The sequence below is a fragment of the Pteropus vampyrus genome, unplaced genomic scaffold (genome assembly GCF_000151845.1).
Source record: "Pteropus vampyrus isolate Shadow unplaced genomic scaffold, Pvam_2.0 Scaffold135, whole genome shotgun sequence".
Taxonomy (NCBI): domain Eukaryota; kingdom Metazoa; phylum Chordata; class Mammalia; order Chiroptera; family Pteropodidae; genus Pteropus; species Pteropus vampyrus.
Genome location: NW_011888916.1, coordinates 2,962,789 through 2,977,191, shown reverse-complemented (window position 1 = coordinate 2,977,191; position 14,403 = coordinate 2,962,789). Strand labels below are relative to the sequence as shown.

Sequence of the window (14,403 nt, the reverse complement as noted above, 5' to 3'; positions counted from 1 at the left end):
CCAGAAAGATTTATTATACAACGGTCTCTCTTTAGCCTGTTGCAAAGAAGGTGCTTTTCTTTTGGTTTCCAGTAGGTGGCGTCTAAGCCTCTTGGATCCCTGCTTTATATAAAGCTTTAAAAATGCCTTTTTATTTTCTGAGAGATATTTAATCATGCTCACTACTCTCAGTTTCAGTCTCTGTCAGTGTTAGCAACAGTTTTGATAGTGTTTGCTCAGATTCCCCTGGGGCTCCGCGGTGTTCTGTCTTGGAGGCTATGGAGGGAGGGGCCCTCTGGGTTGGGGGTTGGGGGCTGCAGCTCAGCCTCAGTTTTGCAACATGGCTGGTAAAAATTAACTGTTGTTTCTCTGCTGGCTGCTTCTCTGCTTTCTGCCTTGATAACTGGACCCTGCCACCAGCTGGCCACAGGGAGCTCACAACTTTCCCAGGCAGAGCTGTCCAGGGAACTCGCTGCTCCTTCTCCTCTTCCTCTCCTTCTGCAGGGAGCTCCAGTGGCTGTGGGAGGCAGCTTCTTTATTTTTCCCAGTCTACCACCCGACACCTGGGGTTCTGACCTGTGGTAGCTCTTATGCGCAGATCCCACGCACCGATGTGCTGGTGTGCAGTTTGGGTGTTTTTTGTTGAGTTTTAGTTGTTTAGTTTATTGTTGTTTCAAGGGGAGAGATCTCTCACTCCGCCATGTTTCCAAAAATCTTGTACGTATGTTTAGAGTTTTGAGAACATTGACTCAAGGAACTCAGGTATGCTACACATCTTTTTGCCTTTACGGATTCTCTCTTGGTAAGTCGCTGTAGCAATTTAGTGCAGATTGTGTGGCATTATGCTAATTTGTTCATTCAAAGCAAAGATAAAGTAGAAATTGGGGGAAAGGACAGTTTTCTTTTTGTGGAAAAGTTTTACATTTTTTTATTTTTATGTTTATTTTTGTTTGGTGTATTGTTTGCCACTTCCATGTACAGCTAACAAAAAGTGAATTGCACAGCATTAGTTCTTTGAAGTATTTATGTGTAAGAAAATCATACCTTTGGGTTTTCCCAGATGGCAGGGTTGTGGTGAAGACCCCATATACTGAGAACCACCGTTATTCCTGAGAAAGGAAGGAAATAAAAGAGATTATAGTAAAAAGAGCAAACAGTGGGCTACTGCTATACCAATCTTCAGTAGGACTTTTCTTCTAGAAGGGAAAGAGCTTGCTCCTGGCAGAGTTCTGTGTGCTGTAGCTGATGCTTGCAGTGAAGGACTCATGGGAGGGTGAGGTTTGATGGCATCTTAGTTTACAAAGGAATGATCTATTTAATATATGATTCAATCTTTTCAGAAAATTTTATTTTAATTAGTTTCAAGTATACAGTACGTTGGTTAGACATCTATACAGTTCATAAAACGATCCCCCCAATTGCTCCCTCCCTCCCCTGACCCTCCACCTAGCCAACATATTAATGCTAACTGCATTCCCTAGGCCGTGCTCCCCATCCCCATGACCATCCATCATCTACTAATTTGTACTTCTTTAACCCTTCACCCGTTCTCCCAGCCCCGCCAAAGGCCCCAATCCTCTGTCTGACACCAAATTGTCCACTATATTTCTGAGTCTGTTTTTGATTGGTTTGTTCTTTTTATTCCTTAGATTCCACATATAATTGAAATCATATAGTGTTTATCTTTCTCTGTCTGACTTTAATACCTTCTGGGTCCATCAAAGCAATATCTTTTCCCGTCCCCTTCCTTTTCATATGTAGGGATCTTGTTTTCTTATCCTTTCAGCCACTCTATCTTTTAGTTGGAGCTCTTAATTCTTTTTCATTTGAGGTATTTATTGACAAGAATGTAGTTGTTGTTGTATGATCCTATTTTAAAGAGCTATTGGTATCATGTCAAAATGATAACTCATGCTTATGCTTTCTGCTACCTCTGGAACTTACTTATACAGTAGTCCCCCCTTATCCATGGGAGAGTCTCAGTGGAACCCTGAAACCACAGATAGTACCAAACTGTATATATACTCTATGTTTTTTCTTATACATACATCCATATTATAAAGTTTAATTTGCAAGTTAGGCACAGTATGAGATTAACAACAACTAATTGTTCTATTTAATAAAATAGAAAAATTATAATTAAAATATACTGTAGTAAAAGTTATATGAGAAGAGAAAAACAATGGCATAGATAGAGGCTCTGTTCATCCCTCTGGTGACCAAATCAAAGTTGTGATGGAAACAAGGAGCAGCAGCAAGGAAAAATCGCCTGGGATCTAAATGAATAAGCCATACAACTAGGGAAAAGTCCAAGAATGCACCCTGCAACGGCAGAAGGTAGGACGGCAAGAGGACGTGGGGCTACCCGGTCTCGAGCAGCTGAGTGAGACGGAGGCTGCGGTAGTGGCAGACGCCTCTTAAAGGGGCCGTGTCCACGAGTAGATTTTTGCAGTGATGGGCCTGCTCACTCTGAGCACCAGTGCTGATTCGGCTGCACGCAGGGGGCACCAGGGACTTACAAGGAGCCATTGTCGGAGTGAGGGCTGAGGCAAGACCTGCTCTGTACAGAAGTGCCGGTGGTATCTATTGTTCCTTGTTCAGTCCTCCCTGCTCCCAATGCCCAGACACCATCAAACTGGAAAACAGAGGTCGCTCCTCCCAGAGGATTCCCTGAAACTGCACCTCTCCCAGCTCATGGCCCCATCAAAGCCACATCTAGCTATATCCTCAGTGAGTCAGGTGCTCCTTGCTGGGACTCACACTGGAGGAGGCAGCTGGCCTCAGTTTCTGGTGTGGACTTTTGAGGCAACTATAAGCACAGCATCTGTGGATTGCTTGCTGAGTCTTAACAGGAGGTGTAGAGGCTTGGGTTAAGTTTGGCCTGCAGCTGAACCCCTCTTAGGACTGTGCCACTGGACATCTACTTCACAAATCCGCACTAATAAGACCAGGAGACTTAGGAGCTTTGCTTAGTATATAGAAACAGACATGGAAAGGCAGCAAAATGGGAACACAAAGAAGCAGAAACCATATGAGAGAAGAGAACAGAGATCCAGATATAATGGAGTCAAATAATCTAACAGATGCAGAATTCAAAACACTGGTTATAAAGATGCTCAATGAACTTCTGGGAAGTATAGATAAATTCAGTGAGAACTTCAACAAAGAGATGAAAAACATAAAAATGGAAATGGAAATTATAAGAGGGAACCAGTCAGAAATGAAAAACACATTATTTGAGATGAGAAGTATATTAAATGGAATAAACAAAGGAATAAACAAAGGGAATAAAGAAGAGGATCAAATGCCCTATCTAGAGAACAGGAAAGCCAAGGACGCTCAATCAGAATGGCAAGAAAAAAGATGCCAGGACTATAAAAATAGTTTAAGGAGGATATGAGACACTGTCAAAGCTCCAAATATTCATCTGATTGGCATAACTGAAGAAAATCAAGATGTTGAACAGCTGTTTGAAGAAATGATGGAAAACTTCCCTAACCTAGTGAAGGAAATAGACATACAACCCCAGGAAACTCAGAGAATTCCAAAAATCAAGGATCCAAAGAGGCCCACACCAAGACACATCATAAATAAAATGTCAAAGGTTAAATACAAAGAAAGTATATTAAAAGCAGCAAAAGGAAAACAAATAATTCCAAATAAGGGAACACCCATAAGACTTGCAGCTGATTTCTCAAAAGAAACTATGCAGGACAGAAGGGCTTGGCAAAAAATATTTGACAGGAAGACCCAGGAATAATTTATCCAGCAAAGCTATCATTTAGAGTTGAAGGACGGATAAAGAGCTTCCCAGACGAAAATAAGCTTAAGGAATTTATCGCCACCAAGCCAGTATTGCAGGAAATGTTGGAGGAACTTCTTTAAGAAGAAAAAACATGTACCAAAAGCAGGAATAAAGAATGGTAACAATTACATTCCTATCAATAAGTACCTTAAATAGAAAAGAATTAAGTGCTCTGACCAAAAGATAGAGTGGCTGAAAGGATAAGAAAATAAGACCTCTACATATGAAAAGGAAGGGGATGGGAAAAGATATTGCTTTGATGGACCCAGAAGGTATTGAAGTCAGACAGAAAAAGATAAACACTATATGATTTCAATTATATGTGGAATCTAAGGAATAAAAAGAACAAACTAATCAAAAACAGACTCAGAAATGTAGTAGACAATTTGGTGTCAGACAGAGGGTTGGGGCCTTTGGTGGGGCTGGGAGAATGGGTGAAGGGTTAAAGAAGTACAAATTAGTAGATGATGGATGGTCACGGGGATGGGGAGCACGGCATAGGGAATGCAGTTAGCATTAATATGTTGGCTAGGTGGAGGGTCAGGAGAGGGAGGGAGCAATTGGGGGGATCGTTTAATGAACTATATAGATGTCTAACCAATGTATTGTATACTTTAAAAAAATTTTTTAAAAGGTAAAAAAAGTTATATGAATGTAGTTTCTCAAAATATCTTATTGTATTGTACTCACACTTCTCATACTGACATGAGATGCTAAAATGCCAAACCTATTCCTGAATCTGTGTAACCATCCCTATGCTTTGGTGGCACTCATTTCATGGGATCTCTTACTGAAATCTTCATATAAGCTCCACGCTTTCTGGTACAGCACTGGTGCAATTGCTGTCAATTGGAATATATTTTCTGTTTATGTCTTCTACCCACACATTTAATGCCTTTTTTCCATCTTAAGTAAGCACTTATCACACACTCATAACTTTTGCAGTTTGAAGTGAGACAGCAAAACTAGCACAAATTTCTTTTTCCTTTTTCACAATTTTATGAATAGAAGATTTATTCTTACCACAGATCTTAGCAAACTCAGCAAATGATTTTTTTCTCTTTCTTTATTAAGTTGAGAACTTCCACCTTTTCTCTTTATGAAAGCACTTTACAGCTTCTTGTTGGCATATCCAAATTGCCAGCATGACTACTCTTGTGCTTTGGGGCCATTATTAAGTAAAATAAGGGTTTTGGACCCCAGATGAGTGAAGGCAACTGAAACCACAGGAAGCAAAACTGTGGATAAGGGGGAACTACCGTATATCTATTAGTGGACTATCAAGTATCCACTAAAGACAGGGTACATAAAAAAACAGAACCATAATTCCATAGTGCAAATCCAATGACAGGTTTCTGTTGGTGCATTTTATATATACAGAGGGTGAGAAATTTTGGCAAATAGCCATGCAGTTTTGGGATTAAAAAAAAAAAAAAGACAAGAGAGAGAATTTTGGAATTTGGTTACCAGAAATAATGCTGGTAAATTAATTGTTATTCTGTCAACAAAGTCACAGTAAGTGACACATTACTGACATTTGTTATTAGCAATCCTGCTGGCTTGTTTCCAAGGGCAAGACTTAATAGAATGCTGAAGCAGATAAGTGAAGGGTATCACACGTGATCCCTGCCTCCCATTTGCCCTGCTCAGAAGCCCCTGTTGTTCTGAAGAGCACTGGGATCTCTGCACGAGTTCTGGCTCTGCTCATTGCACACCGGGGTCCCCCAAGTGGGTTTTTGGCTAAACCAAAAGTATTTGAAAGTGCTTTGTAAACTGCAAAGCGCTATATAAACGTCTGCTAAGATCATGTTCCAAGGGGAAAAATGAGATAATATATTTGAAGGCTCTATGTAAACTCTTAAGTGCACCCTTATTGGGGCAATATTATTGTGATGATGAAACTGAAGACTTTCCTTGGGTCTTCTATATAAAGGTAATGGTGCTCATCTCCCATGAAGTCTCATCTGGGTTTCACACTCAGCCAAACAAGGATTATCTTAGATATAATGTCCCACAATGGAAGAAACCCTGGATTTGGATTCTGGTGACACAGATTGTAGGGATAGCTTTGCTGCAAATGGCTATGTGCCTTTGGAAAAGTCTCTGGAATCCACATCTGATCAAGGCATTACTCACTGAGCTCTTACTTAATAGGTGCCCGATCTTAAGCCAGCTGCTCTAAGAATTGTCTTTTGACTTCTCCAAGAGTTGAGAAGTCCACTTGCCTTTTTACTAGGGTCCCCAGGATCCCATAGTCTCTAGCAACTGCTTAGGAAAAGAATGCAAAAACCTGCAGGCAAGGAGTGTCCATCTGGGAAGGTAATGGGCTTGCTCAGTTCTCTGGAAATGGATAAGGCTGTAGGGATCAATCGGAGAGACTCCTTGATACACATTGTGGTGTATGACATCTCACCCAGCTGGTCCCTGCAAGGACAAAGGAGGGAGGAAAGGGAATTCAGACTTCATGTCCACTTTGTAAATTCCTGGTAAATATCATCTTCTGGTTAAAGCTATTTTCCCAGTTGGTTTATGTAAGAGAATATTAAAATGAGACTCTTGCTGCCTCAGGATCAGTTGAGGTCCCAGAGCAAGAGGAACCAAACAGGTGCCCAAATCCTTATTATAAAGTAAGGTGCTAAAGTAAAGGATTTGCTAAGGAGATAACTGAAAACCAATCTTGCAACCGTTAGCTCATAATATAAATCAAGAAAAGATAAGGAATAGCTTATGATTAAAGAGAGGAGGCTTAAGAGTTTTGAGAGGGAAAAAAAAATCCTTTCAAGAGAATCGTGGGAATGCTGTGGAGAATGGAGAAGGGTGCTCACCCTCTCCCTCTCACTTTAAGCTAAAGGGGCTTCAAGAGGATCACTTGAGTGACCTAACATATGCTCCCTGGAGTTCGGAGAGCATAGGACTGATAAGAAAGGCTGTGAATCAGAACAGACAGAGAGGCAGGGCCAAAGGGCCAAAGCAGGAATGCTCTCATATGTCCTGTGGGCCAATAAACCAGAAAGAGGGAGAGCTCTGGAACCAGCTTGAATGGAACTCTAAGGACAAGAATTCCCTTGCCTCATGAATCACCATTGCAAAACCCCAGGGAGAGAATCTCCAAGAAACCCACAGATGTACCCATTGAGAGTAAAAGGAAGCACTGAATATCCACCAAGCTCAGGGGTCTGGATCACAATAGTATCAGCTGCTTTCTCCTTATCCTCTCTCCTTCCTGGGACCATTTCTGGAAGGTCAGAAACAGCAGGGTAGGGGAGGAGCTGGTCAGTAAGAAGAAGCCAACCACAAGCCCCTTACCTACCACTGGCTTTCAGACCAAAGAAGTACTGAGCTAAGAAAAAGGGAGATGCTCCAAGTGGATAAAAATTTGAAGTTTTTAATATCACACTGAATTAGACAGCTTAATTATTTAAAAGAGACTGCTCTTGTGATTTAAATGGACAGGCATTCTATGAGATTCATTCAAGATTTCACCCTGGAGATTAAAAGAATCTGCCCCACACAGCAAGTTTGAAGTGTTGGCAGATGAATAAAGTTTTTTATTTGCATCTTACTTAGTCAGGTTGGTTCAATAAGATGATTGCATATAGTATTTAGTCTATTTGCTTTATTGTATTTCTATTTGTTTTTCTGATAACTTATTTTGAATACGGGCTTTGGCTATTCGATAATGTGAAATTTTAATTTTGAACTCTTTCCTCCTTGAACCCAGAATAAAAAGTCATTGTGCTTAGTCTGGCACTTTGCATATTTAAGAAAAACAGTGTTGTCCATCTCAGCCCTGGTGCAACAAAAAGAGAGAAATTTTAACCCAGTGCAGAACTGGGCTGACAAGGAGCCAAATGGAGACACTAAACAACTTTCTAGGTTTTCCAGAAATGGCTTTTTGCAGTGTAGTATTATTACCTGTCTAAAAGAATTATCAATTCTCAAAATGCTATGTACAAATTCCAGTATATGTAACTCTAAGGCCATATTATAGAATAAAAATATATTTTATGGTTTGTTCCTGGGTTTCGGCACCCCCAAAAAACAAACAAACCATATTTTATTCCCTATAATATTACTGCCATTTTTCTCATTAAAATAAATGGTAGTAAAGAGATCCTCTGGACTTTGTTTTCTCACCTGAAAAAAATTTCTTAATTGTTCTCACATTTCACATAGCCAAACAAGAATGAGAAAGGATAATATTTGAGTTGTATATCAATGTTAAAATATCTAATTAATGTTGGAAGGTGTATACAGTGTTTCCAAATTCAACGAATGAATAAAAAATGACTAATCAACCCTGCATTTTGTGTTTTATTGATTAGACCATTCATTTATGGTCTATTATTTTCTTATACAAAGTGAGATCTTTACTATACCCATATAAATTCAAGTGTTTCTTTACAAATGTTAAATTGAGCTAATCCCTTTGACCAGCAAAACAACAATATTTGAAATACATAGCTAAGGTGAAGAATGTGGGGACATGTGTTCTTTGCAAATAGCATGTCTAAGGGGTAAAGTCATGACCTGGGCTACATCAACAGCAAGATAGGCTCAAAGTCTAGCAAAGTGGGGTTGAAGTTTTCTACCTAGCTAATTCCTGCCCTTCCCAAGAGAGGCAGCTTATGTGTCTGATATCCCAGGAAGTCTCCTTGAGTTCTCTAGGCCAGGTTAGGTACCTGTCTTCTAAGTCTCTGTGGTAGGCATCACATGTCTCTCTAGTTATTCTATAACTATCTGTACGGGGATCTGTCTCCTATACTAGGATGTAAGCTCACAGAGGGCAGGACTCCCACATAATCTTGTACATATTTTTGGTGCCTCAGTACTTAAAATGTCCTCAGTCTATATTTGCTAAACTCAACTTCAGTATGTATCCTTTCATACTATGTTCAAAGTCCAAAGCCAATCCTGAGGAGTGAACAAGGGGATGGGAGAGAATCTCTACACTGAGGCTTAAATGATGCAGATGCTTGTCAGGTCTCTCAGAGAAGAAGCCCTACCTGAGCCCTACCATTCAAGCTCTCAATGTAAGTCTAGGAGTCAAGTCTCCATTTCTAACGTACTCAAGCCTGGGTTAAAAAAAAAAAAAGACATTTTACACACTGTGGTTAGAGAAACAATGACGTAGATAACATGTGGTTGAACGAACTTCTTTTGCAAAAGGCAGAGGGATAATTTTGGGCCTGCTAGAAAAAGCAAAATGGTAGCCAGTCTCTTCTGCTTCCATATACACATATCTTGAGGCACTATAGTCACCAAGGTACCAGAAGAAAGAATAAAACAAAATCCCAGGAGGAGGACTAGAATTAATATTTAGGGATGGAGATCTTACCAGGTGATGGACGACCCATCCCCCAGGATGCTCCTGATCTCCTCCCGGCATCTCTCCTGATGCTCAGGGTTCTGAGCCAGGTGGTAGAGGAGCCAGGAAATGCTCCCTCCCATGGTGTCTTGCCCTGCCACCATGAATGTGTTCACCTCAGACCGTAGCTCAGTGTCTGAGAAGCTGTCACCATTTTCACCCTAAAAGAACAATAGAGATATTTTTATTCAGCATCAGTTAATAGATGTTTGGAGCCCCAATAAAAATAATAATTTTAGAAAAAAATATAGTTTCCAATGACAGGTTCAATTTTAATTCATTTCAACAAATATATACTATGAGCCACACTTTGCTAAGAGCATAAAAGACTAAAGTTAGATAAGGAAAGCAGGGTTTGCAAAGAGTTCCTCCAATCATCCTGATAGATTTACCCAGATGTTCCTCCTCGTCATCATTTTACCAGCTTACCCTGTGACCTCTTTTCTTGGTTTTCCTGAACTACCATGTATCTTTATGATAGTCACCAAATTTTGTCAAATCAGTAAAAATTTTGGTCTTATCTGACTCCCTCTAGTGACAGAGTTGTAGAATTCTATCTTTACTTCAAAACCTATGGAGCCAACCCATCAATTCAAAAGTATTGTTAAATTTAGTTGATCAGTTTTTCCCCATTCAGCCACCTACCTTCACAATTAACTAGATATATGAGCAGGCTCATAAATTTAAAAGATTTACCTGGGCAGAAAGGACAATATCCAGAAAATCCTGGTACTTCTTCTGAGTGTTACACTGCTTCTTCTCATCCTTGAGGGAGTTCTTTCTATCTTGGATTATCTGGTCTGGGATAGAATAATAGTTCCCCATTACCAATGTGACAGCAAAGACAATCACAGTAAATAAATTACAGAGCAAGTCATGGCCCATAAATAGCCTCAAATCTTGCCTGATTTCATGAGGTTGGAGTGAGTATATCATATTTGAACAGACTTAATTCTCGTAGACATCTGTTTTCCCATCAAATGACAACCTTTGATCAAAGCTCCAAAGACAAACACAATAGATGAAAAATATAACTAGGTAGGCAATATAATTAAGATGATTTCAAAGTTAGGTGCAAGTGACCAATCATTCTTTTCTTCTTCAGGCTAATATCTTGTTTTCATGGAAGAATTATCAAATGAAATGGAGTGAAATGAAAGACAGGCAAAGAAATATCGATATATATATAACAGAAGGTACTAAAAGAAAAAATATGGAACAGAACATTTAAAGCCATAATCCAAGAAAACTTTCAGGAATAAAGAGAAAATTTAAATGTACATATTAAAAGGCCTACCCTATGCCTGGAAAAATTGGAACAGAATAACCAATTCTAATATATACCTTAACAAAACTATTTGACATTGAAGATAGAGAAAAAAATCCTCAGAGACTCGAGACAAAAAGATCAAGTGACTTTTAAGGATAATAAAATAAGGCTAGCATCACATTTCTCAAGAACAATAAAGAAATCAAGGCAAAATAAGAGCAAAAACGAAGTGTGAGATAAGTGTTTTATATTCAGCAAAATTGTCCTTCAAGTATCAGGTCTACATAAAGTTGCACAAACTCAGAAAATACTATGCACATGATTACTTCCTAAGGAATCAATAGTGGATGAGCTTCATCCAACCAAGAGATGGCTGGGAAAACTTCACTGAAAGAACTGAGGAGAGTATTTCATAGATTTAATTCTAGATCTCAGACTAAAATAAAGGTAAGGATGTAGGCAGAAGAATAACACATAAATATTAAAAATGAAAACAATGCAACTAAAAGTAGAAGGAGTAGGGAGGGATAAAGGAGAAAGTAGAATAAGATCATAATAGTTGTATAGGTATAAATAAAAATCAAAGGATGCCATTAAAAACTGACAAACTAAAACCAATCACAAAAGGACAAATACTCTATGATTCCACATATATGAGGTACCTAGAGTAGTCAAATTCATAGAGACAGAAAGTGGAAGGGTGGTTGCCAGGAGCTGAGGAGGGGTAAGTAAAATGAGGAGTTATTATAGGTTTAAAGTTTCAGTTTTGCAAGATGAAAAGAGTTCTGGAGATGGATGGTGGTAATAGTTGCACAACAATGCAAATGTACTTAATAGCACTGCCTGTGGTTTTAAAAGGGGAAGATGATAAACATTGTGTTGTGCGTATTTTACCACAATAAAAAATGCTGACAACCAGTTAGCAAATGTTTGAATAAGGAAAAGGAGATTAACTAAATACTATGACAGCCATAAAAAATATATGTAAACCTTCCTAAATATATAAAAAAAAATCTATTTTTTAAAAAGCAAAGAAGACATACCACATAGAGAAAGAAACACAGTACACTGGGTTGAATGATGTCCCCCAAAATTCATGTCTACCCAGAACCGGTGAATGTAGCCTTATCTGCAAATAAGGTCTTTTTTTTTTTTTGCAATGATGTAATCAAGTTAAGATATATTAGATTAAGGTGGGCCTTAATTCAATGATTGGTATCCTTATAAGAAGAAAATTTGGACACAGACACTACTATAATTTGAATGTTTGTGTACTCTCCAAATTTATGTGCTGAAACCTAATCCCCAATGTGATGGTATTCTGAGGTGGGATCTTTGGGAGGTGATTAGGTCATGAGGGCACAGCTCTCATAAATAAGATTGATGCGTCCATAGGACCCAAGGGAGCCCCTTTACCCCTTCTGCCATGTGAGGACACAGTGAGAAGACAGCCATCTATGAATTGATAGAAGGCCAACATCAGACACCAAATCTACTGATGACTCGATCTTGTACTTTCCAACCTCCAGAACTGTGAGAAATGAATGTTTGTTGCTTATTAACCACCCAGTCTATGGTATTCTGTGATAGCGGTTCAAATGCAATAATGTAGACATGCAGAGGAAAGACAATCACGTGAAGACGGAGGAAGAAATTAGAGTGATATAGCTACAAGCCAAGGAATGCCAAGGATTACTGGCAACAACCAGAAGGGAGGAAGAAGCAAGGAAGAGTTCTTCCTTAGAAGACTTGAAGGAGCTTTCAAGAAGGATCATGAACCTGCAACACTTTGATTTTAGACTTCTAACCTCCAGAACTGTGAGAGAGTAAATTTATGTTGTTTTAAGTTATCCAATCTGTGATGAATTGCGATTGCAACCCTTGGAAACTAATACACACAGTAATTATAATACACACAGTAAAATGTAATAATATGACAGTGTTGAGATCAAACATATCAAGCATTTCAATAAATAAGAATGGGAATGACTTGCTTACTAAATTTTTAAAAAATTTTAATTAGTTCATAAAGCAAAACCCAACTATGTGCTGCATATAAGAAAAACACTTAAAAGTAATTCAAAACGGCTGAAAATAAAAGGATGGACAAGAATATACCAGACAAATGGAAATGTCTGGTATAAGAAACAAGAGGTAGCAATCCCGATATCAGATAAAGTATATTTTAACAAAAACTCATTAAACAGGGTCGGTTTTTAATGCTAGAAGACACATCATACTACACAATAGTTATGAACATATACACACACCAAATAACAGAGAAGTACCCATATAAAACAGAAACTACAGGAGTGGCAAGGAAAAATAGGCAGGATCACACTAGTAATAGGAGTCTTTAGCATACCACTTTCAGTATAGGGCAGATCAAATAGACAAAAATAAGATATCAAAGATCTAAACATATTAATAAGGCAAAACATATGAGGGGAAATATCATGCACTATTCCTAATAAAAGAGAATATATCTTCTCAAGAGCACATGGAATATTTACAAAAATCGATCATATATTAAATGAAAGAAAATATTAAGTTCCATGAAGCAGAAATATTGATTCTAATATTATAATGCAATAAAACTAGAATTTTTGTAAAATAAAAAATAAAAATCCTTTCCACTTAGAAATTTATAAACCTTCTATTAAACATCTTTGGGATGAAAGGAAAATACAAACAGAAATTATAGAATTTCTGGAAAAAAAGATAATAAAAGCATTAGTTATCAAAATAAATGAGACATTTAATCAGTGAACAAAGGAAAAATTATATCCTTAAAAATACATAGTGATAATAAATAGAAAATTCCATCCTAAAACTCATATGGACTCTTAAGAGACCTCAAATAGCCAAAACCATCTTTAAAAAGAACAAAACCAGAGGACTCACACTCCTAATTTGAAACTTACTACAAAGCTATGGTTATCAAAACAGTGTGGTATTTGCATAAAGATAGACATATACCATATATGAATAGAACAGAGAGCCAAGAAATAAACCCTAACATATGTGATCAAATGATTTTTGAACAATGGTGCTAAGATCATTCAATGGGGAAAAGAACAGTCTTTTCAATAAACAGTACTGAGAAAACATCCACATGCTAAAGAATGAAGTTGGACCTTTACCTAATACCATATACAAAAATTTACTCAAAATGCATCAAGGATCTAATTGTAAGACCTAAAACAATAAAACTTTTAGAAGAAAACACAGGGCAAAAGCTTCACAACACTGGACTTGGCAAGAATTTCTTGGATACGACACAATGTAATATTACTCAGCTATAAAAAGATTGAAATTTTGCCATTTGTGATAACATGATTAGACCTAGAGGGTATTATGCTAAGTGAAATAAGTCAGACAGAGAAAGACAAATACTGTATGATTTCATTTATATGTAGAATCTAAAGGTAAAAATAAATGAGCAAGCAAAACAAAACAGAAACAGATTTAGAAACAGAGAACAAACTGCTAGCTGCCAGTGCGGGCGGGGGGCAGATGGGCAACAATGAAGATGAAGAGAGACAAATTTCCAGTTATAAAATAAATAAGTTGTGGAGATTTTATGTACATCATAGGGAATATAGTCAGTAATGTCATAATAACTCTGTGTGGTGACAGAAGGTTAATAGAATTGTTGTGGTGATCACTTCATAAGGTACACAGATGTGAATCACTATGTTGTATACCTGAAACTAATATAATATTATACACCAACATTACTTATTTTTAAAAAGTAAAGAAATAAAGAAAGCTATACCACACTAACCAATCACAAGAAAGCTGAAGTAGCTATATTATATGTGCTGCTGAAATGATCACTGAAATAGCTACATGAATTTCAGACAGAATAGATTTCAGAGCAACAGAAATTATTAGGGATCAAGGATGAAAAGGTCAAGTATGACAAAAGACAACAGTCTTTAATGTGAATGCCTCTAATGACAGAGTGTCAAAATATAT

General features: G+C 37.9%; 1 protein-coding gene across 1 annotated transcript in view; it reads right to left on the bottom strand.

Annotated features, from left to right (window-relative positions):
• LOC105297195 (cytochrome P450 4X1-like) overlaps positions 1 to 14,403 on the bottom strand; it is a 47,027-nt gene that overhangs the window by 8,510 nt on the left and 24,114 nt on the right. The window contains exons 6-9 of the mRNA XM_023534998.1: positions 9,849 to 10,056; positions 9,123 to 9,313; positions 6,075 to 6,208; positions 1,024 to 1,088 (exon numbers count right to left, since the gene is read on the bottom strand). Of these exons, the coding sequence (XP_023390766.1) occupies positions 1,024 to 1,088; positions 6,075 to 6,208; positions 9,123 to 9,313; positions 9,849 to 10,056 (598 nt within the window). The remainder of the gene's footprint in view (positions 1 to 1,023; positions 1,089 to 6,074; positions 6,209 to 9,122; positions 9,314 to 9,848; positions 10,057 to 14,403) is intronic.